The 24,424-nt window shown below is 41.2% G+C and overlaps 2 protein-coding genes across 5 annotated transcripts in view; one reads left to right on the top strand and one right to left on the bottom strand.

Moving 5' to 3' along the window:
* The window catches only part of ATR (ATR checkpoint kinase), an 82,119-nt gene extending 61,072 nt beyond the window's left edge, over positions 1-21,047 (bottom strand). For all 3 annotated transcript variants that reach the window (XM_073359783.1, XM_073359784.1, XM_073359785.1), the window contains exons 1-14: positions 20,888-21,047; positions 19,901-19,992; positions 17,185-17,328; positions 11,314-12,203; positions 9,980-10,170; positions 8,846-9,034; positions 8,387-8,610; positions 7,670-7,822; positions 5,641-5,839; positions 3,568-3,827; positions 2,324-2,514; positions 2,111-2,211; positions 1,042-1,213; positions 109-279 (exon numbers count right to left, since the gene is read on the bottom strand). In XM_073359783.1, the coding sequence (XP_073215884.1) occupies positions 109-279; positions 1,042-1,213; positions 2,111-2,211; positions 2,324-2,514; positions 3,568-3,827; positions 5,641-5,839; positions 7,670-7,822; positions 8,387-8,610; positions 8,846-9,034; positions 9,980-10,170; positions 11,314-12,203; positions 17,185-17,328; positions 19,901-19,992; positions 20,888-20,946 (3,036 nt within the window). In that variant the 5' untranslated portion in view covers positions 20,947-21,047. The remainder of the gene's footprint in view (positions 1-108; positions 280-1,041; positions 1,214-2,110; positions 2,212-2,323; positions 2,515-3,567; positions 3,828-5,640; positions 5,840-7,669; positions 7,823-8,386; positions 8,611-8,845; positions 9,035-9,979; positions 10,171-11,313; positions 12,204-17,184; positions 17,329-19,900; positions 19,993-20,887) is intronic.
* Positions 21,048-22,617: 1,570 nt separating this feature from the next.
* PLS1 (plastin 1) overlaps positions 22,618-24,424 on the top strand; it is an 83,785-nt gene continuing 81,978 nt past the window's right edge. Inside the window, exon 1 of one of the 2 annotated variants that reach the window (XM_073359778.1) lies at positions 22,618-22,711. The gene's annotated coding sequence lies outside the window, so the exon portion shown is untranslated. The remainder of the gene's footprint in view (positions 22,712-24,424) is intronic. The other variant, XM_073359782.1, reaches the window with a different exon arrangement.

The following is a 24,424-nucleotide window of genomic DNA, read 5'->3' as shown; positions in this document are numbered from 1 at the left end:
GGTTAAGAAATAAATCCAGAGTTACAAGATTCACTGGAAGATAGTGGACTAAAATTTAAAAAAATCCAAGCTCACAAAATTCAGAAATAAAAAAGACTACCCACTCACAGACAGAAAGCGGTTGAGGTCTGGGAAATCAAATACATTGGCAATTTCAGATAACGTGTCCAGGGCCATCCTTCTCTGATGAGCAGCCTCTTGTTTTTGTAGCTCATTACTCTGGCATGGGGTGTTAGAAAGTACTGCCATCTGGCTCGAGTGCAGGGATTCCACTAGAAACTAAACATTAAAAGATAACTTTCAATATAAGTTTTCCACCTCCAGGACATAAAATCCACACTGAACAAAGATATACAGCTAAGCACCTAATCTAAGGGGAAAAGTTATAGCTTCTCTTTCTTCCTGTCTACATTTTTCTTCTGCTTACACTAAATGACCCAAACTGAAAACCACGGATCATTACATTTGACGATACTCAAGTTGTAGTTTAAAAATTTTACTTTGGAAACCTTAATGGTGGCATCCCAGCCAGCTAGAAATTGATTTTATATTATTGCCTTCTGGGAATATTTAAAAACTGAAGAGAACGTAACCATTTAAATAACCTGTGGGAAAAATCACTGTTGCATTGTGTCTGTAACATAAGGTCAAATGTAATATAAATTTTAAAAGTAGATCCCATGAGGAAGTGTGCCATATAATGCAAAAGATTATGTGGTTCTACAATTTCAATATTTAGGGAGCTGGGACATGAGAGGGAAACAGAATGACACTGCTGGTGTCACAAACCCAATCAAAAGTAAAAGAGTCCCAGTCTTCCTTGAAAAGTTTAATTTATTTTAGAAAATTATGTCAAATAGGACTCCTCCTGTTTATACTCTACATAAAACAAAAGCTTTCTGTAAATTTTACTTTCAGCACCACTTTTAAAAATGAATGGGGAAAACATTGCCACACAAATTAATATCTGTGAGGCAATGTTTTCCTTTGCAACCTAGCAATATAATGTGTGCTAACGGAAGTAATACTCATTTTCCTCACCTGACAGATAGGCTTCTTGTACTGACTGAAAAGGGCTTGCAGTTTTATAGACTTGGCTGCAGCCAGTGCTCTGATTTCTGTATATGCTGCTCCTGCCACGGATGATGACTTTGACAACAAACAATGTAACAAATGCAAGAGCGCAAATGGCACCAAGTCCCCTTTCGCTGCCCTTTCAAAAGCGAGCAGAAAAAAATTACACTGTTAGCATGAAATGCTAGTTACAACACTAGTGAGACTACCTCTAACATATGCAGGTTACCATGATAAACACAATTTGTCACTGTGTTTTTATATAACCTCCTATTGTTCACAAAATGGACGCCATGGTAAAGAGCAGATGATTTCAACAAATATGAATATATAGTATTTAATCATCATTTAGTATAAAGACTTACTCTTTGAATGGATTTGTCTTTATTAATTATAATTAGGCTTGGCAGAATTCAACTTTTAAAATTAATTTTGAAGGATAATATATTTTATCAATTTAAATTTTCACACTTTTAGAAAATTATGGGAGTGTCAGACAATAATTATTTAGTGATAGTAGATGATGAGATTCAAAAAGTTCAATACTGAACCGTTAAAACAAACTGTCAACATCACATGTCAAAACATACGAAGTACATATCCTTAAATCAAGCTCCAGTTCTCAAGCAGCTTTTTTTTTTTTTTTTAAACTTTGCCCATCTGTAAATTTCAATAACCATAAATGGAAATATTTGTCAGTTTGTGTGTGTACAGTGAAATCAATGTTTCTCAATAAAAATCTAATCCTTCCAAAACCAATTATAATGCTATCCTTTTCTAAAGAAGAAAAATACTGTCACTTGGGCTCTGACCCTACACAATTGGACCTATAACAGAAGACACTTCCACATGGAACCCTAGTGAATACACCAAGGCTCAGTACAGATGCAAGGGTCTGCCTGTGTGGATCTATCTGCAAAGATAGGGGCTCTAAAGAGTGTTATTCTTGTATTCACACTTGTGCAACAAGACTCTCAGAACTATAAACTGAAAATACTTAAGAATGTTCAAAATATAACATACAACCAAAAGTTACCTTCCAATATCCCCTGTTGTTAGAATTAATGTATCCTTCAACTCATTATTTCTAGATATTTTAGCATTTGTATAGGCTTCTTTCATTCTTGAAACAAAAAGCTGAAAAAACAAATTTGAAATGGATGAACTATTCAACACATTAGTTAAACAAGATCGTTTTTGTTGTAACAGTTTTACATTTTTGGCATTAGAAAAGAAAACATGGGTTCACCTCTTTTATAAATCCTTCCTCGGAGTCCAAGGATGTCAATATGTTCCTAATATTGTCACTGAATGCCACTCTTACATCTTTGTCTGGATCTTCCATTAGATTTAGTAAAGCTCCAACAAGAATCTTTACATCTGATTCATCATCTCTAAAGTCCAGATGTTTGCAGAGATGAGGTATATTCTCTATAAATGCTAAGGGAGAGAGAAATGGGTTGAAGAAGAAAAAGGAAGATAAGTGTTTAATGCTTTTAAAAATGTACCAGAATAATTAATGATGAAATAATATATAAAAACATCAAAAAGACAGTTCTATACTTCATAAAGCTATTTTTAAAAGTGTCAGACAAAATGGTTAATTATAATTCAGATTTATACCAAAATGTTAGACTTCTATTGAAAGGTACAGAATGAGAAACTACAATAGATATTAGATTTAATTGGACTTAACATCTAAAACAAACATCTGATACTAAGTTAACCATGCTTGAAAGTTCATGTTTATATATCTATAGTGACATTTGTTGAGCCAATATGGTGTACAGAAGTACACAAGTGGCTACTGTAGTTTGCTTATACTGTGCATCACCACAACTATTTTGTGAATGCTGACTGTACATTAGCCAAAAAAATATTAAGATGTCAATTGTGTGTGTTGAGGAACAGAAGCTGATATGATATGTCAAGCACTCATTTTTTTTTATTCTGCCAGCTAGAGCCAATGGAAAATATCATGAGCACAATTTCTCTTTGCTCTAAGATGTTCTTGGTTCCAGAAAGCATATGTATTCATCAACCATTTCAAAAGTGCTTGACCTATTTGGGAAGGAGGTCTGGTATTAATTTATAATATATTTAAAAGAAAGCAAATAAAGATTGAGAAATGGGATGGGAGATGAAAAACAGAAAAAAGAGTGGAATTAGTGAAAGGTATTAAATAGAAGATACAAGTTAACAATTAATGAGAGGCCCTTTAGTGCTAAATGCTAAGCAACCACAATCCTCATTGATTTCAACAGGAGTTGAGGGCACTCAGCGGTGAGGTATCACAGGTCAGACTTACCAACATATGAGATGTATTTGTTGTCAGACCATACGCAAACACTCTTATTCCCACCTACTGTACAAGTTGCAGGTTGATAAAAGGAATACAACACAGAAGTCGGGTGGCGAAAAAGGACAGTGCGAGTAATTTCAGTATACTACACAAGAGTGTGAAGGCTAAGAAAAAAAATAAAATCACTTTACCTAGCTTTACTGAACTAGGTACTTCGCTTTCAAGAAGATTAAAAAATGGCTTGAAAATTGAGGCTTTCACTGAACATGTATTTTCATGCGCAGAGATCACAGTAAGACTGCTACATAAAATATCAAAAGTTACATGCTCAGTATCAGGTTCTGTTAAATGAGGAGTTAAATTAAATGTCCCAGCAAGACAGCAAGCTAACTTTCCAGCGATACTGGCACAAGCCTTCTTGACTAACTCAGATTCATCATTGATTTGGTCTCTGTAATGAAAGAAGAAAAAAAACCTTTAGTATATCACTTAATGAGTCATTTGCATTTTATATGCAATACATTCAATAATAATTTCCATATATTTAACAAGTTAAAGTAAAGGAGTGTTTACATAAATAGTTGCTCTCTATAATGGCTATTTGTTTTTCTTTTTTGTCTGCCTCAAACTCTGTGCTAAATCTACAAGGGGGGTGGATAGGGTAGAATGTGGAGAATTAAGGAATCTTTAATCTGGAATACTAGCACAGGAATAGGCAGGCTGCGCATGCAAAATTGGGCAAAAAGGAGGGTAAGGCAGGTACACGGGAGGGGGACAGGGTGAAAGAAAACAGAATGGGACTGTATAAAAAGCTATCAGGCACAAGCATAACTTCTTCCACATTTTGTTGCACAATGAATCTTCTTCCCCATGTTTGTTTTTGTTTATCTAGACTAAAATCGATGGGCAGAGAATTTGTCTTTTGTATGTTCAGAGAGACTCCTAGTACATTTTGGACGCTATATAAATAAATAATTAAATAACAACAAGCCACCAACACTAACATTCTGTACTAGTTTTCTTTTTCAACCATGGCACCTTAGAGACTAACCAATTTATTTGAGCATAAGCTTTCGTGAGCTACAGCTCACTTCATCGGATGCATACTGTGGAAAGTGTAGAAGATCTTTTTATACACACAAAGCATGAAAAAATACCTCCCCCCACCCCACTCTCCTGCTGGTAATAGCTTATCTAAAGTGATCACTCTCCTTACAATGTGTATGATAATCAAGTTGGGCCATTTCCAGCACCAATCCAGGTTTTCTCACCCCCCTCCCCTCCCCCCACACAAACCCACTCTCCTGCTGGTAATAGCTTATCTAAAGCGACCACTCTCCTTACAATGTGTACGATAATCAAGGTGGGCCATTTCCAGCACAAATCCAGGGTTTAATAAGAACGTCTGAGGAGGGGGCGGGAGGGTAGGAAAAAACAAGGGGAAATAGGCTACCTTGCATAATGACTTAGCCACTCCCAGTCTCTATTCAAGCCTAAGTTAATTGTATCCAAATTTGCAAATTAATTCCAATTCAACAGTTTCTCGCTGGAGTCTGGATTTGAAGTTTTTTTGTTGTAATATCGCAACTTTCATGTCTGTAATCGCGTGACCAGAGAGATTGAAGTGTTCTCTGACTGGTTTATGAATGTTATAGTTCTTGACATCTGATTTGTGTCCATTTATTCTTTTACGTAGAGACTGTCCAGTTTGACCAATGTACATGGCAGAGGGGCGTTGCTGGAATATGATGGCATATATCACATTGGTGGATGTGCAGGTGAACGAGCCTCTGATTGTGTGGCTGATGTTATTAGGCCCTGTGATGGTGTCCCCTGAATAGATATGTGGGCACAGTTGGCAACGGGCTTTGTTGCAAGGATAGGTTCCTGGGTTAGTGGTTCTGTTGTGTGGTATGTGGTTGCTGGTGAGTATTTGCTTCAGGTTGGGGGCTGTCTGTAGGCAAGGACTGCCTTACACATTGTAAGGAGAGTGGTTACTTTAGATAAGCTATTACCAGCAGGAGAGTGGGGGGGGGGGTATTTTTTCATGCTTTGTGTGTATAAAAAGATCTTCTACACTTTCCACAGTATGCATCCGATGAAGTGAGCTGTAGCTCACGAAAGCTCATGCTCAAATAAACTGGTTAGTCTCTAAGGTGCCACAAGTACTCCTTTTCTTTTTGCGAATACAGACTAACACAGCTGTTACTCTGAAACTTTTTCAACCATATAATCAGAAAGGTGAAAGCAGCAGTAATACATACAAGAGAGTTTGGGGAATTATGCTGTAGGATTTCACACTTAATTGGTGCAGGAGGACAGGGAATCCTTTAACACAACTTGCTCGGATGACTTCCTGGGGACTCTGTAGTGCCCAACGGTAAACACATTTTCTCCAATCCAGACATATGTTTTTTGGGAACAGTGACAGAAGGAATACACAGTGTGACTGAGTTTGAGGTGCTGAGGGCGGGAGGAGGAAGAAAAAACATAATAAAAACTGAACATTACATAAGGCTTTGAATACTATTAGCTCTTTGTTGTTGCCAATAAGATAGAAAGAACAAGACAAACCGGTGGAAAGAAAATATACTGTTGAAATGTGAGACAATTTCTTAAAGGCAATTAATACAAGGCATACCTATTTCTCTTAAGTTTTGCATACAGGCTTAATATGCTATGATTTATATACACCATTTCTTTTGTTATAATCTTTGCTCTCTCATTTAAATAAGCTATTTTTTTTCTCATGCAGTGTTAACCTAGCCATATTGTTCTCATATAAGGCTACGTTTTAGTCATGGGTATTTTTAGTAAAAGTCATGGACAGGTCATGGGCCGTAAACAAAAATTCACGGGCCTGTGACCAAAATACCACGACTAAAACTTGGGTGGTGGTGCTCGGGGGGAGGTCTGGGAGCACCACTGCATCAACTCTACTTTTACCATTTAACATGCTTATACATGTTGAGAGATGTTCCTCTAATAATTCCATATTTGTAGGCGACACAGTCCTTGCAGAAGCTGTTTGGTGATGGATTGATATCTAAAGAGATAACTAATGCACTTACTGCTAAAAAGAGAGAGATAGACTTGGGAGTCCTTATAAATCATAAAGAAACCAGCTAGCTTGGAAGACGGGGCCAAAAGAAATCCGATGAGGTTCAACAGGGAAAAGTGCAGAGTCCTGCATTTAGGATGGAAGAATCCCATACACTGCTACTGGCTGGGGACAACTGGCTAAGCGGCAGTTCTGCAGAAAAGGACCTTGGGATTACAGTGGACAAGAAGCTGGATATGAGTCAATAGTGTTCCCTTGTTGCCAAGAAGACTAATGGCATAATGGGCTGCATTAGTAGCAGCACTGCCAGGAGATCGAGGGAAGTGATTATTCAGCACTGGTGAGGCCACATTTGGAGTACTGCCTTCAGTTTTGGGCCCCCCACTACAGAAAGGATATGAAGAAATTGGAGAGAGGCCAGCGGAGGGCAACAAAAATTATTAGGGGGCTGAGGCACATGACTCACAAGGAGAGGCTGAGGGAACTGGGCTCATTTAGTCTCCAGAAGAGTGAGGGGGGATTTCATAGCAGCTTTCAACTACCTAGAGTGAGGTGGGTTCCAAAGAGGATGGAGCTAGGTTGTTCTCAGTGGTGACAGATGACAGAACAAGAAGCAATGGTCTCAAGTTGCAGTAGGGGAGATCTATGTTGGATATTAGGAAAAGCTATTTCATTAGGAAGGTGGTGAAGCACTGGGTTACCTACGGAAGTGGTGGAATCTCCATCCTTAGAAGTTTTTAAGGTCCAGCTCTACAAAGCCCTGGCTGGGATGATTTAGTTGGGGTTGATCCTGCTTTGAGCAGGGGGTTGCACTAAATGACCTCCTGAGGTCTCTTCCAACCCTACTCTTCTATGATAGCTTTCTGGCACTTTAAACACCTCCTCTCAAGTGCAACATATGGCTGGAAAGAGATATAGATTTGCGGATTTGGTTGGCCAGTTCACTGTTCCCTATTGTGTCAGGCTGACTGGATATTCATGGATACAACATTGCCATCAGTTCACATTCAGAAGATTACCCATACAACCATATGGGCTAGAATTTTCAGTGAAATTTTATGTTGAACATAAGTTGATAGGTAAGATCTGGCACATACCAAATTATGCTTCCTGTTTGTCACTAGCAAATGGATTTATGAAGCCCGTATGAAAGGAACAGCGATGTATATGCAGCATATTAAATACACAAATGTGCAATCATAGAAGAGCTCTAATATGCTATCCATACTTACAGAAACTATTTGCAATCTGTTGGCTCAGACCTAGAAGATCTGAGCTGAAAGGAGACAGCTTGAAAGAAGAGTCATCAGAATGGCCATATATCCATGGCAGAGATAACATTCCACATACATTTTCAAGAATCTGATCATTCAGATGGCTCTTCCCTAGGGAAAACCCACATAAAACCATATTTGTTAGTCTACGTAGCTTACAAAATGGATGTGTATATTATACTTTATTTAGTTACAGAGTAGAATACATTATATTTTCCTAAAAGTACAATATCAATCCACCCATGTATCAGAATTCTGCATTTTAGAAGTGAAACAGTAAAGCAATGATGTATTAGAGGAAAACATTCTAAATTTATGTGAAAAAGTACCATCTACAAACCCTAACCTCTACAAAGTTCATTTCTTTAGGCACAGTCATTGTCCACACATCGGTTTTGTCCAAAGAAGAGAGACAACAGAAGCACACAAAAATGAAAAAAGAAACACAGTTTACTAGTTTTCAAGATGGATGCATTCCACAGTTGATGAAACTGCCTTTAATGCAACCAGGATTCCTATTGTGTACATTGAGAAGTGGAGTATTAAGTTCAGGCACAAACTCTAGACTTTAATAAATGCATCCATCACAATAAACCAACCAACTTCTAGCAGCATTTTTAAGTTTACAAAATATCAGAATTCAGCGAAGAGCTTTTAATTTCAACAACTTCTCACCTTGCATATAAAATAAAGCATCAAAGATTTTCACTATTCTGTCAATCACTGGCTCCAGGTTAGCATTCTGAGCAGTAGATTCCAAAAGGTTCCTGCAGACTGTCACTACTCTCATGACAAAGTCAGAAGAAATCCAGATCAGTTGTACATTCACCTCAGAATCTGAAGACCAAGCAGCATTATGTTTATGACTGCTTAAGCCCTGAGCAACTTTATGATCCATGCTGTTAAGAAAAAAGATTTAGAAATCATGTGAACATTGTAATATTAGGAGTTTTTCCTAAATTATAATCAAAAGTCTATCTATGAAAATGCAGCCATTCAAAATGCAGGCAGCTTTCCCGCAGTTGCATGCAGACATGTACACAGGTAATCTTATAGATGTTACACAAGTTTACAAAGGAGTAATTACACATTTACAAGACACCAGTAGATAAATGGTCAACTTTGTACTTTTACCTGTTAGAATTTTGAGAACAATGAACTGTACACAGGGCAGCTAGTCGTAGTACTACTGCAATTCCTTCTACAATTGGAAGAATGTCTGATGTCAGAGCATCTTGCTCCAGGAGAAATACTACGGAGGCAGCTTTCTTGTTTATTGCATTCCACAGCATGCTCTTCATTTTCATGTTCACGGGACTAAGCCTGTGATTAACCACATTATTTTAGTTTTTAAAAGCATTCGTTCAGCAACATACAATTCCTTGTAAATGATGCTAGAACTAACCAGTCTTGGAGGTAGGAATGTAGCTGTAGAAAAATGACTTTACGTAATTCTTATATTTTGAGAGAACAAAAAAAAAATCAACTTCAGAAGCATAAATTATTATTCATTCATGAGGAATAAAGCTTTGGTCAATTATTCTTGAAGAAGTCAGCTTCACATGAAGAGCTGTAGAAGGTACAATTGTCTTTTAAAAAAGTGTTATCATGGGTCAAAGATGTAAGTAACTGAGAAAACAAAACAATGGAGTGCTTTAATGTTGCTCCTTGGGTAAGATGGGTTTTTGGTTGTCTCTTTTGTCCATTAATTGCAACATCAGGATCTAAAACATGGTCATTCAATTATACAAATAATGCGTAATTTTAGATAGGATTAAAACTGTATTAAAATAGCTACACAAATATTTTTAAAGCGAAAATTAAATACATGTGGATTATATATTATCATGGAGTATTTCAGATTCCAGAACAAATATGACTGGATAATATGTTGTGTTGTGTGTGGCTTATACAAATTCACATAAAAACTATGAAACAGACATTTTTAAAATATTACATACTCTCTATTTTGCTATTTTAATTTATAGTTATACAAAAAATTAAAGGTTTTTTGATGCTGATGTATTAAGCAACAAAAGGTATCCTTTTTTATTTTAAATTAAATTTGGCAAATAATGATTTAATCCATAAAATAATCTCTGGATATTTATACTCTGAAAAATAAAATGGAAAAAGTAGATCCAATGCATGTGTTGCATTGTAAGATGCCAAGAAGAATTACCTTAAATGCAACCATTTCACCATCCAGTTAACTGCCAAGATCTAACCAAACTACTATACAAAATAGTTATTGAATAAATATCTTACGCTGCTGGCACAGGAGATTTCTTTGGATACTTTATTGATAGACTTAGTCGTTGCTTTTTTTCTGGAATTTCATCACTACTGCTGCTCCATCCATCTGTATCAGAGGTATCCAGCTGGTTCCGACACTGAAGCTCCTGAATGATTTCCAGACCTTCTGTTTTTAATGCTGCATAAAGTGGACTCACCAGATACTACAACAGACAAACGTGCACACACACAAAAATAGTATTAAGTATGCTGTTTCTTGGTTTGTCCAGAGAGATGGGGAGGTGGCAATATTTTGTACAAACGTTTCACAAGTTTATGTCAGCTCCAAAAAGTGGAAAAAAACTCCTGTACAAGAATCTGATTCCACAAACACTTATACACATGGAAAATTAATGTACAGGAGTAATCCCACTGAAATCTATAAAACTACATAGAAGTACTTATGTGAATAAGTGTTTTCAGACCTCTCAGTTATGTGTCAAAAGCTTTCGTATACCAGTGCAGCTTTCTGTGCTCTTTTCTGAGAGTGGACTGCTATTGCTAGTTCTCTTTCATTCACATTATTTAGCCGTTAGTCAGGATTATCCATTCAGTCTGTTTTATTCCTTTATTTTATCTATACAATAAATATCAGGGAAACGTTACTTCTATGCCACTTATTTTTGTACTTTACTTAGGTTTAGAAACCAACTTTGCACAGATACCTTGAAAATCCAGCACAGATTTCCATCTAGTCAGGTAATTTTACCAGTGTGGTATGAAATTGTTATCTGCTCCTGTATACTGTTATCCTGTCCTGTCATAAACTGCATGCATATCTGTAGCCTCTCCCAAATTTAACAGAATATTTTAATAAGTTCAATAAGATTCCTCCAACCACCATATAAACACATCAATAGCATATTGGCTGGAAGAAACTAAACTAAAGATGACCAATCTGCATTCATTAAAAACAACCTATTTATTAATAGAACTCAAAAAATGTGCTAGGCACTTTAAAGTATAAATAGAGATACACTGTACATTCTTCAGGACACGGACAATCTTCAGCCTCATTTCTACATTATGATGTGTGTGGACAAGACCCTGTACCTGCCTGTAGCTCTACTGGCTTCACGTGGCTCCATGCAGGCATAAAGGTCCACCCACACACATCACACTGCAGAATCAGGGCCTGAATTTAAATATTATATGTAGAATATAATTACAGAAACAGAAAGAAGGACATGATTTAACTGTAACCCAATAATCTACCTTAAGGCATTTCTGAAACACTTAGTTTCTAGGTATTCTTCCTTACATAGATGGATGACAAAAACAACAAATATTTGTTCAGATTAACCTACCTCTTGTTCTTCTTGACTTCCAATGACATCAACAAAAATTCTGCAAATGGTGCAGATATGGGCCTTTCTTACTTGTAAAGCAGATTCATATCCAGCTGGAACAAACTTCAGAAAGTACTGAAGTATGTGACACAAAGCAGCTTTCAACTTTTCAGACTTAAGATGTCTAAGCACATCGGCTTCAAACAGTGCTCGAAGCTTCTCTAACAGCATATTTAGGTAGACAGGTTCAATATTTACATAAGAATCTGCTTCAAAAGGAAATAATGTCCTCACCAAGCGTAAAAGTGGTTCTCCAAAGAGTTCTAATTTTTCAACATCCATTTGGAGTACTGACTGTAAGATTCCAAAAAAGACTGTGAAGAAAATGCCGGCAGGCTGTTCTGGTGGCCCTCCTAATTGGATCAATTTTATTAAAAGGTTCAAGGCTAAAGCTTTAATTTTTGGTCTACCATACTCCAACAGTGAGCAGCCTATCCCCCACAGAATAAGATCCTCTCTTGCAAAAAACACATCAGAAACAATGTCAATCAGAATTGTCATTAATGTAATTTCCAAGCATTCCACATCATGCATGCCCATCAATTGTAACGTGGCTGAGCTTAAATAACCTAGATTTTCATTTGTGTTGCTTAAAAATCTGTTTACCACCACTGGCCAGACTAAGAAGTTCCTCTGAAGCTGCCTCTGTATATTTCTTTCATGCAAGAAAATTAGATCTTGGAAAAGTTGCAGTAAATCTTTTGTCAGCACCTCAAAAACAGCACAGCTTTTCGCTTTAAAAAGAAACAGGAGAGAGCAGATGACGTCACAGATGTTCTTGTGTAACACATGACAGTTTGGAGCTGCAGCAATTCGCAGAAGCCTTGTTATAATCCAATTACTAAATTCTAAATAGAAAAAGAAAAACACACACAGAGGAAATATTGTGATTCATATGCTACAAGATTTACTCTTTAGAGACAACTATGTAAATAATGTTTCACTAATAACTATACTTAACCCTCACAACCCACCAAAGATGAGATGAGTATAGTTGGCCACAGTAAATTGCACTAGGGTAACAAGGACACTTGTCCAAAATATCCATCTCATGCCACAGTCCATGTCTGAGAGCCTTATTTCAGCACAGTTTCCTTCCTTCACTATAGCTACTCTAAGGCCTGGTCTACACTATGAGTTTATGTCGGATTTAGCAGCGTTAAATGGAATTAACCCTGCACCCGTCCACACACTGAAGCCATTTTTTTTGACATAAAGGGCTCTTAAAACCGATTTCTGTACTCCTCCCCAACAAGGAAATTAGCGCTGAAATCGACATCGCCGTTCCGAATTAGGGTTAGTGTGGACGCAATTCAAAGATATTGGCCTCCAGGTGCTATCCCACAGTGCACCATTGTGACCACTCTGGACAGCACTCTGAACTCGGATGAACTGGCCAGGTGTACAGGAAAAGGCCTGGGAACTTTTGAATCTCATTTCCTGTTTGGCCAGGCGAGCTCATCAGCACAGGCAACCATGCAGAGCTCATCAGCACAGGTGACCATGCAGCCCCAGAATCAAAAAAGAGCTCCAGCATGGACTGAACGGGAGGTACTGGATCTGATCAAGAAGAAGAATCAAAGAATCAAACCCCAGACACGCCACTTCTATGCTGAGCTACATGCAATTCTAGGGGGGGCCGCCACCACTACCCCACCCCGTCCGTGGACTCCGATGATGGGGTACTCTCAGCCATGCCTGAGGATTTTGCGGACGGGGAAGATGAGGAGGAGGAGGACGACGACGAGCTTGAGGAGAGCAAACAGCACACCGTTCTCCCCGACAGCCAGGATCTTTTTATCACCCTGACTGAAATACCCTCCCAACCCAACCAAGCCAGAGAAGGGACCTCTGGTGAGTGTACCTTTTAAAATATAATGCATGTTATAAAAGCAAGTGTTTTTTAATGATTAAGTTGCCCTGAGGACTTGGGATGCATTCGTGTCCAGTACAGCTACTGGAAAAGTCTGTTAACATGTCTGGGGGTGGAGCAGAAATCCTCCAGGGACATTTCCATGAAGCTCTCCTGGAGGTACTCTAAAAGCCTTTGCAGAAGGTTTTTGGGGAGAGCAGCCTTATTCCATCCTCCATTGTAGGACACTTTACCACGCCATGCTAGTAGCAAGTAATCTGGTATCATTGCATGACAATGCCTGGCAGCGTATGGTCCCGGTGTTTGCTGGCAATCAAGCAACATCTGTTCTTTATCTCTCTGTGTTATCCTCAGGAGAGTGATATCATTCATGGTAACCTAGTTGAAATAGGGGAATTTAATTAAGGGGACATTCAGAGGTGGCCGTTCCTACTGGGCTGTTTGCCTGTGGCTGACAAGAAATCCTCCCCGCAGTTAGCCACACGGTTGGGGGGGGGGCATTAGCGCTGAGGTGTTCGTGTTTGGCTAGCAGGGATCTTCCCTGATACCAGCCACATGGTGCTGTAAGGGGTAAAGCGATCATCCCAGAGAATTGGATGGGCGGGAGGGGGGATTAGTTTAGTTTCTGCTGCTGCACATTAACAGGAAAACCGCAGCACTAAATGGCCAACTCAAAGTGCTTTGCTTGGTATGGGACAGGAGGGTGCTGCTGTTATGAAGGTTGCAGAAGCCGAAGGACTACGGCTTACCGTGGCCGCCTGCAAGCCTAATTCTGCTGCCCGGCACTGCGTGTGTGATCTCTAACACCAAAGCCACAGGCACTCAATATAAGATGCAAAATGTGACCTTGTACCAAAATTATATATGCTATGTAATGTGAATAGTGTTGTTCACCGTGAAAGAGTACAGCCATTGTTCTGTAAAATGTATCTTTTTAAATACTTCACTCCCTTTTTTTCCTCCAGCAGCTGCAAATGTTTCAAGCCTCCCTCCTCCGTCCCAAAGGCTCTCTCAGACAAGGCAGTGAAAAAAACGCATGCGCGATGAAATGTTCTCTGACCTCATGCAGTCGTCCGGCACTGACAGAGCTCAGCAGAATGTGTGGAGGGACACAATAGCAGAGTACAGGAAAGCGGGCGATGAACGTGAGGAGAGGTGGCGGCAGGAAGATCAGAGGAGGCATGATGCAACACTGGGGCTACTGAGGGATCAAATGGACATGTTCCGGCACCTGGTGGAGGTTCATGAACGGCAGCAGGATCACAGACTGCCGCTGCAACCCCTGTTTAACCGCCCTCCCTCCTCCCCAAGTTCCATAGCCTCCTCACCCAGACGCCCAAGAATGCGGGGTGGGGGGGGAGGAGGCTCCGGGCACCCAACCACTCCACTCCAGTGGACAGCCCAAGCAACAGAAGGCTGTCATTCAACAACTTTCGAAGTGGCCTTTTCTCTCACTCCCACCCTCCTCCCACACCCTACCCACGCTACCTTGTGAGTTATCTCCCTATTTTTATAATCAATTAATAAAGAATACATGTTTTTTAAAGGATAGTGACTTTATTTCCTTTGCAAGCAAGCTGTGATCGAAGGGGGGAGGGCGAGTGGCTCACAGGGAATTTAGAGGAAACCAAGGGGGCGGGTTTTCATCAAGGAGAAACAAACAGAAGTGTCCCACAGTACCCTGGCCAGTCATGAAACTGGTTTTCAAAGCTTCTCTGATGTGCAGCGCTTCCTGCTGTGCTCTTCTAACCGCCCTGGTGTCTGGCTGCGCGTATTCAGCAGCCAGGCAATTTGCCTCAACCTCCCACCCCGCCATAAACATCTCCCCCTTACTCTCACAGAGATTGTGGAGCACACAGCAAGTAACAATAACAATGGGAATACTGGTTTCGCTGAGGTCTGAGAGAGTCAGTAAACTGCGCCAGAGACCCTTTAAACGTCCAAATGCACACTCTACCACCATTCTGCACTTGCTCAGCCTACAGTTGAACAGCTCCTTACTACTGTCCAGGATGCCTGTGTACGGCTTCATGAGCCAGGGCATTAAGGGGTAGGCTGGGTCCCCCAGGATAACTATGGGCATTTCAACATCCCCAACAGTTATTTTCTGGTCTGGGAAGTAAATCCCTTCCTGCAGCCGTTTAAACAGACCAGAGTTCCAGAAGACGCAAGCGTCATGAACCTTTCCTGGCCATCCCACATTGATGTTGGTGAAACGTCCCTTGTGATCCACCAGTGCTTGCAGCTACATTGAAAAGTACCACTTGCGGTTTATGTACTGGCTGCCCTGGTGGTCCGGTGCCAAGATAGGGATATGCATTCTGTCTATAGCCCCACCACAATTAGGGAATCCCATTGCAGCAAAGCCATCTAGTATGATCTGCACATTTCCCAGAGTCACTACCTTTGATAGCAGCAGCTCAATGATTGCGTTGGCTACTTGCAGTAGATTTGCCCACCCCACAGTAGATTTGCCCACTCCAAATTGATTACCGACTGACCGGTAGCTGTCTGGCATTGCAAGCTTCCACAGGGCTGTTGCCACTCGCTTGTGAACTGTGAAGGCTGCTTTCATCTTGGTATTCTTGTGCTTCAGGGCAGAGGAAAGCAAGTCACAAAGTTCCATGAAAGTGCCCTTATGCATGCAAAAGTTTTGGAGCCACTGGGAATCATCCCAGACCTGCAACACTATGCGGTCCCACCAGTCTGTGCTGTTTCCCAGGCCCAGAATCAGCGTTCCACTGCATGAGCCTGCCCCAGTAACACCAAGATCTCCAAATTGCTGGGGACCACGGTTTTAGAGAAATCTGTGTCCACGTCCTCATCACTGCACTGCCGTCGCCTCCTCGCCTGGTTTTTCAGGTGCTGGTTCTGCATAAACTGCACGACAATGGTCATAACTGCTGCGGTGAGCTGAACGGGCTCCATGCTTGCCATGCTATGGCGTCTGCTCGGGCAATCCAGGGAAAAGGGCACGAAATGATTGTCTGCTGTTGCTTTCACGGAGGGAGTGAGGGTTGACTGACAACATATACCCATAACCACCCGCGACAAATTTTTGGCCCCATCAGGCATTGGGAGTTCAGCCCAGAATTCCAATGGGCAGTGGGGACTGCGGGAACTGTGGGATAGCTACCCACAGTGCACAGCTCGGAATGTCGACGCTTGCCACGGTACTGTGGACGCACACCGCCGATGTGTGTGCTTCATGTGGACGCATGCACTCGACTTTATACAATTTGTTCCCAAAAACTGACTTCTGTAAAATCGGAGTACTTTTGTAGTGTAGCCATGGCCTTAGGCCTAAGTTTTCCCTGCTTCCTCTTAGGCAAGTAGCTCTCCTCATTACCCTCACTGCCCGCCAGTTTTCAGCAACTAGCCCACTCTTCAGCACAGAGCTGTTCTTGATTTCATGTAAGGAAATTTCCATCCCTTAGCCTCTGTTGCAACCGCATACTGCCTCCATATTGCTTCTTCCAGGAATGGGGTATTCGCTGAGAAGGATTCAGGAAGAGAAAGTGAATCCCAACTGGAGGAACTGATTTTGGGTCAGGATGCCTGTCTCAATATATGCTCCCAATTGCTGCAGATCCTTCTTCTGTCTCTTTGGCACGCCACCTCTTAGTGTGCTTGCCAAAACCCAAGAAATTACCACATCTTCAGGATGCCTCCCAGATGGGAGCTGGCCAGTGTCTTTATGGACAAGCAACAGTGATGAACAAGAGGGTCAGATTCTGTCCTTGGATATGTATTATGCAATCCACATGCACAGAAATCTAACGCATCATACATTTAAAACAGGCTATCAAATATTCATTTAATTCACAACATGCAAAACAAGCATGTGAAAGAGAGCAAAAATAGGGCAGCAGATATTTGTGAAATCTGCTGGGTATAATATTGAAATGTAATAGGTTATTTTCAGTGCTTAAGCAAAAATGTTTCAGAAAACTCACCAATGCAACTGCACTCAGTTTCCTGGTGATTTTCACTCACATTTACAAACATAAGGGGGGAAGATTTCATGATGTGTTGAATAAAATCAAGGAGCATCACAGAACTTGGCTGAGAATCAATTTTCTTGACAAGTTCCAAAGCAACTGAAAAGAAAATAAATATTCGCATTACTACTGCACCATAGTAACTTCAAACTTCAAGAAACATTTCCACTATAGGAACTACTGTTGCGCAACACAATATGGATTTTGTATGGCTACAAATCAGGAGAATATTTCATTATTACATGCTCACAATATATATATTCTCAACTGTGGATACTGTATGTCACATCAATATATAGAAGAATTAAATTATATAAAAGATATTTGTCTTAATTACTTGTATGGGTACTATCAACGTGTATTAACATGCAATTCTTTTAATACCACCTATATATACAACCAGTAGAAAATGGCAAACAGTAAGACTTGCTGTTTTTCCCGACCCAAACTTGACGAAAGTTAGAGAAATCCAAACAGAAAACACAGTAAAAATTATTCTAAAGCTGGAAGAAATGTAAAACCCCTCTCACCATCCCCACAGCCTGTTGAATCCAATACATTCAATGAAATAATCAAGAAATCCTGGATTATCCCATAGTTAGCTTGCACAACAAACCAAAAACATCTAACCCGTCACTACACCATCTCAGATTTTTCTAAATCCTCATGGTTTATAGAAAAAGACACGGGAGAAGTTATTTATACAAAATTCTCATGATCAGATAGTAATTAAGTTACCAGAGGATTTATGTGATAATGTCCACGTATTCAGAAGCAACATTCAAAGCAGATTTTTTTTTACTAGTAGAAAAATAGTGAGATAAAATAGAAGATCTTAATCACCTCATGCGTCTCAAGAAATAACAAACACATAATAGTGTATGTTACATATGTGCATGTTTACTTACATGACTAGTTCATTAAGTAAAGAGCCATATCTAATCTACTGGATGAGATCATATCCCTGAAAGAATACTATTATTACATATCTATTTGTATATTTGCAGAAAAGTTGTTATATAAGTACAAGACAAAGGGGATGCATGTATTCCAGAAACAGCAGAGCTTTGTTAATTCACAGACAACTAGAAGCTCCACTATGAATTAACAAGTATTAACATTTATTATACCAGTCATCTAAAATTAAAAAATTAACTACAAATATTGACATAAGAACTCAATCCTGCAAATCCTTTTTATGTGAGTAGGGTCCTACCAATTTCACAGCAGTGAAAAACATGTCATGGACCATGAAATCATCCCTTCCCCTTGCCGATGGGAGCCCAGGGCTCCTAGCCAATAGTCCAGACACACTGGGGAGGGACAGGAGTTGCCCTTCCCTGGCATGGCTGCTCTTGGTGGGGAGATCACACCCACCTCCAAAGGCAACACAGAAATGAGGATGGTACACCCTCACTCCTGCATTGCAGCAGCCCGAGAGTTGGGCTCCAGGCTTCCGTGCTCCCCACCCCCACGTGGCTCCTGCTGCAGCTCCGAGCGCCAAGCTCTGGGCTTCCTCCCCAAGCAACTCCTGCCAGGCTGCAGGTTCCTGCTCCTGGGGCAGCCCAGGCTCTGTGGTTCTGCACCCCCACCTTGCAACTCCTGCCGCAGCTCCAGGCACTGAGCTTCCTCTTCTGGCAGCTCGGGCTCAGGGCTTCCACCCCTCTCCCCCGCACCAGCTGGGGCTCGGGGCTACCACCCCCCTGCAGCTGAAGCAGCCAAACTCTGGACTTCTGCCACTTCAGCCAGAGCTTGGGGCAGCCTGGGCTTGGGGCTTCTGCCCCCCAGCCACGGCTCAGGGCAGTCTGGGCTCAAGGCTTCAGCCCTGAAGCTGCAGCTCAGGGCTCCTTCCCCCAGTGCTCCTGATGGGACTCGGGGTGACCCAGTTGGAGCTTCCACCCTAGGGCTTCTTCTGGGGCACCCATTTTTCTGGGGGGGGGGGCGGAGCTCCCAAATTGGCCAGGGGCCCCTACCTTAATCTGTCACTGGCTTGGACTAGCAGTTAGGAGGCCCCAGCTGGGGTGCTCCTAGCAGCATGGGGGAGATCCTACCCACTTCCACCTCCAAGAACCTCCTGTAACTGCAGGAAGCTCAGAGATTGCAGCCTAGGCAGCACAGAAGTGAGGGTGGCAATCTTAGGACCCACCACAACAACTTTGCAACCACCCCCACCCCCCCGCCCCATGATCCCATTTTGGGTCAGGACCCCCACAGTCACAACAGCATGAAATTTCAGATGTAAACATCTGAAATCATGAAACTGACCAATTTTAAAACCCTCTGGCCATGAAATTGACCAGAATGGACCATGAATTTGGTATGGTACTACTCACCTGCAAGTAAGGATTTTCAGGTTCTGAACCTCAAAAGTACATTTTACTATACAGAAGCCTTCATATTTAATGCATCATAATAGCTGTTTATTTATTCTGACAATTACAGTTTAGGTTTAAATATACTATTTTATATTATACTAGTAAGTACTTTGTTATATATTTTACAAAAATAATTAAATCAAGACAACATGAGACCTTGTTCTGTTACTAAATGTTTGTTGAAGTGAGGGGAAGAGAGTACCAAGTTTTTGATAAGAATGTACAAAATGCAGATTAGCAGGGTTCTACAGTATTTGAAGGAAAGGGATATGCCACTAAAAACCTGCTTTACTTACCAACATCTACATCTGTAAGTATTCTGCCAATGAACTGGCAGAGAATTTGTCTTGGCTTCTGCACAACAGTATTATATTCCTCCGGACTGGCACTAAATTAAAAATAAAGCTAGTTATAAAATGTATATTACCACCTGAATACTTTTTCATCTTAAAGTTAAAAAGACCAGTTATTTAAATTGTCTGAGCAATACAATATTATACATCGAATTTCAAATTTGGCATTGTTTCCTTCTAAAAGTCTAAAATCAGAAAAGGTTGTACTATGTATGAGAGAAGCAGGATTGTCAGCTACTGCACTGGGATGCAGCAAATCTGGTTTCTATTCCTGGCTTTCCCACAGTCTTGTCATGTAACTTAGAACAATTTAACATCACTGCATCTTAATTGTCCTCGCTGTATAATGGTACTAATAGTACTTTCCTACTTCATAGCATTGTTGTGAGGATAAATCATTAGCATTTCTGAGGTGCTAAGATATTGCAGTGAGTGAGCATCTCTAGATAAACCTATAAACAAACAAGTGGTCCACAAAGCTTTGCAGAGTTAAACAGCACAAAGACAAAGTTAATAATAAAACAGTAGCAGAGAGACAGTCAGAGGTTGACACTAAAAAGGGCTTCGTAGATTTTAGAATAGGAGAGTAGATGAGGCCAGAGAGGACTGTGCCAGGAGTCAACCATCATGATGAGGGATTTTTTGCACTAGCTGTTTCAAATAACATGTAAAGTGTTATTTCTAGTTGGTTTTAATAGCACGGCATGTAAATCATCATCACAGCCTGGGGACCCAGCTGCCACTGCAATATAAGGAAGCTATGCTACGGCTCTGCTATAATGCTGGTCTCGGGACCAGCGCTGACAACCAAGCGTTTGCTAAGTGGGTTTTCACGGGACATGGCGGAGCTCCAGCAGGCGCAGCCGCGGGCTCCTGCCTCTGAGAGGAGCGGGGAAAGGCGGTGTCTGTGCGGGGTCGCTGCAGACCTACCTGCCCAGCTCCCTGAGGGCTGGGATCATAGAGGCCAGCTCCAACCCCTGCTCGGCCATTGCGGCGAGCCAGCCCCGGCCCCAGCGGCAGCAGCCCCGCTGGTTGGAAAACGCCGCCACTAGCGCTGCTCTCTGAGGAGGGAGAGAGCGAGCGCTAGACGGTGCCCGGCTAGGCTCAAAACGACTCAGTCAGTTCCTAGCAGGCCGTAGAGTAAACGCGTTCTCCTTCCTCCTTCCTCCCTGGTAGAGGCTGGTCTATTGCTCTGACGCGCCGCACGCGCAGCTTTGCCTCAGCTAAGAGCAATACATGAGAGAAATCAGTGAAGAATGTATTCACCACAGACTTTGAGGGCTGAACAGGAAACACTTTTTAACAAATACATAATTAATCTACTGCTGATAATTCACTATAGATCAGCAATGTGCAGGCTGCAGGTGTTGTACATTCAGGGATTAAAAGTGAAAATGCAGAAATAGCATAGTCTCTAGACAGTTTGTTCACCCCAGTTGAGCAAATCAGCATACCGGCAAGTATGCAGGGATCTTAGTATCTTTTATTGCTACGGGGATGACAGCGCCCCAGTTTCTCTGTCTCAAATACACTGAATGTAGTGGCAATCTTCTTTTTCATTCACTCCAATATTGTACAGCAAATATTTGAAGCCATTCAATCCAGATAATAGATTTACAAGTACTGTGTATTTATTCACCTGATTTAAAACTCAAGCAGTTTTTTCAATCCCAAATTTTAATTACCCTACAGAGATTTATCACTGCCAACAGCAACCTACCAACTTTTCAGGGATCACGTGTGTAAAACAAAAAGAGGGAGGGAAAACGGTCACGAGAGAAATAGGAATGCAGGAAGTTCATCATGAGATGGAAATCATATTTTGTAATCATCAATAACGTTTTTCTGCTTCGTGAGCTATTTTTTCCCCGTTGGTATCTAGTAATGAAAGGGGTCTGAGGTAAATTTGGCTCTACAATTAGATCTCGTGGATAATTATGCAGAGAAAGTTCCTTCAAGTCACCAGCAGACTCACAGCACAGCGCAAGCCCGAGGCGCTCCCCTGGAGATTTAAGCGGGAGGAAAAGTTCTCAGACTCACGGTTGGTTTTAGGCGTGTGAGCAGCAGGGTAGTAGCCTAGACGTCAGATTTAAGGGGTCGCTGAACCGTGGGTTCCTCAGTGCAAGCTGACCAGTATGGGACGCCCTGGCCCAGGATTATTTTTGTTTGATCATCTCGCTATTCTTCACTACACCGGAGCGAGGATACGCAAAACCGAGGCTCTTATTCGGGAGGCAGCCAGCCCGCTCCTCCTGCTCCCTGCCCGGAATGGGGGTCGTGGACTCTGCCCTGCATCATCCCATGTTAATACATTTTTTTGTCAAGAGAGTTTTAAAGCAGTGAATTCTGTTGCCCTATGATGCCCCTGCGCTAAGAAAATGCCACCCTCCGGGTTACCTCACGAATTCCCAGCAAGAGCAGGGCCCCTGGTTTCCCCCTCTATCTCTCTCCTCAAGGGCAGGGATTCCTAGTACCCACCCCACCATCTCCCAACGACTATTTAATTCCTTCAGCCACAGGACTGTCTAATGAAGACACTGGACACGGACACCTTGGTAGTGCCACTCAGTCAAGCCCAGCCCTCTGGAGGGAGCTCGCCACTCGGAGCCGAGCCCCACTCCAGGGACGCAGTAGGATTGGCCTCTGCAGCTGCCTGTCCAGCGGATGTTCGGTGGCTCCTGGCAGCAGGTGTCTCGTTCGCATCGAGTATTGTAGCAGCGGCTGGAGCAGGAGCTGATAAAAGACCAGCAGCAGGTAAAGGGGTCTGGACAAACCCTTGTGTTAAATGTGCCTTCCAGCCACCTTTTGGAGGGAGAGGGGGTGGGTTTCCTTGGCTTTGCTGACAAGATGCATTTACTGCGGTTCGCCGGAATATCTCAAAAAAAGAAAAGGAGGACTTGTGGCACCTTAGAGACTAACCAATTTATTAGAGCATAAGCTTTCGTGAGCTACAGCTCACTTCTTCAGATGCATATCGTGGAAACTGCAGCAGGCTTTATATATACACAGAGAATATGAAACAATACCTATTCCCACCCCACTGTCCTGCTGGTAATAGCTTATCTCCGGCACTGATCAACTTTACGCTTTTTACAATTCATTCTAGCCAGCCAGCTGCTGCTCTCATTGGGAGAGTTATATTCAATATATTTTAAAACACTCAGGTTATTTTTAAATTTTCATTTTAATCATTTTAAACAAACAGACTTTAACACATAAAGTAAGAAAAACAGAATAAAAGCCCCCAAAAGGCGCTCTCAGCAAGTTGATCATGAGGAGCTAGACCGATCAGATCTCACCTTGACAACCTGCTTCCTCACACCAGACACCAAATTAAAGGTATATTTTAATAGAGTGAATAGGTTATGATGGAGCATAAGGAGCTCTGATGAATCATATATTGCCCTACATAGTGAGTCTGCAGGATATGGAAACAAAGAACGAGTTTTCTCAGTGTGTGAGTCTAAATGTAGATATTAATAGCCAGGAGACTAGGCAAGAGGAGATTGTAGTTTTGATTTTGCTTTTCTAATTGGGACATACTGTCTTTATTGTATTTGTTTTCAATCATATGAACGTCTTGCTTGCATTGTTTACGGTGTTGTATGTAATCACAGGCTGAAATAAAACCCTTTTTGTGGGTTCTGTTTCTGGTGCCACTTTCCCAGCTCTGAATGTTGAATGTTGCATATAAAACAGACAAGGAAATGAAATGGATGTGTCTGTGTCCCAATTTCTGAATCATTTTAAATGAATTCTCTTCAGGAAGTTGTTGGGAGTTCGCTTTTCATTCATAACTGATCACACTCCTCCCCCCCCTTACATGACATATATACAGCTAAATTTAAATATCTGTCTGCTTGATCTACCCTTTCAAGATCAAAGCCCTATTTGATATGGTAGGAAGGAACTGGGATATTTCAGGAGACTTTCAAACACACAATTGTATTTAATCTTTATTTTTTAAAATTATTTATTGCAGTATTGGCTGCTAGTTGAACATATATACTAACCCCTTTGAGTGTCATTCCCAATGTGCAGTCAGAAGCCCTAAGCTTTGCCTGGTGCCTGCCATGTGGCATCAAATTTTGGGATGAAAAGACCAGAGATCAGATTAAACTAGGGATCCAATTTGCAATTTTCTAGTAGGTATATACATATCTGCAGAATTTAAGCTTTAATTTAAAAACCAATTGTCCAACCCTTCGGGTTGTGAAGATAACCTTCCAAATATGAACTGATGCAGCACTGTTTTCCTGAGTCTTCACCTAAGCAGAAACAATAGAAAAAAATGTGAACTGCACTATTTGTGTTAACTTTGTACACAGTGGCAGTTCAAATGTCAACATTATTAACTGTTTAATTGCTGGTAATTTTAGGGGAAACATCTAGTTATTTTGGGACTGTAGGACCAATGTGGGTAGAGTATTAGCATTTTTTTAATTCCAATCGCAAGCCCAGAGAGGG

The sequence above is a fragment of the Lepidochelys kempii genome, chromosome 9 (genome assembly GCF_965140265.1).
Source record: "Lepidochelys kempii isolate rLepKem1 chromosome 9, rLepKem1.hap2, whole genome shotgun sequence".
In the NCBI taxonomy this organism is placed as follows: Eukaryota; Metazoa; Chordata; order Testudines; family Cheloniidae; genus Lepidochelys; species Lepidochelys kempii.
This window is presented reverse-complemented; position numbering and strand designations above follow the sequence as displayed.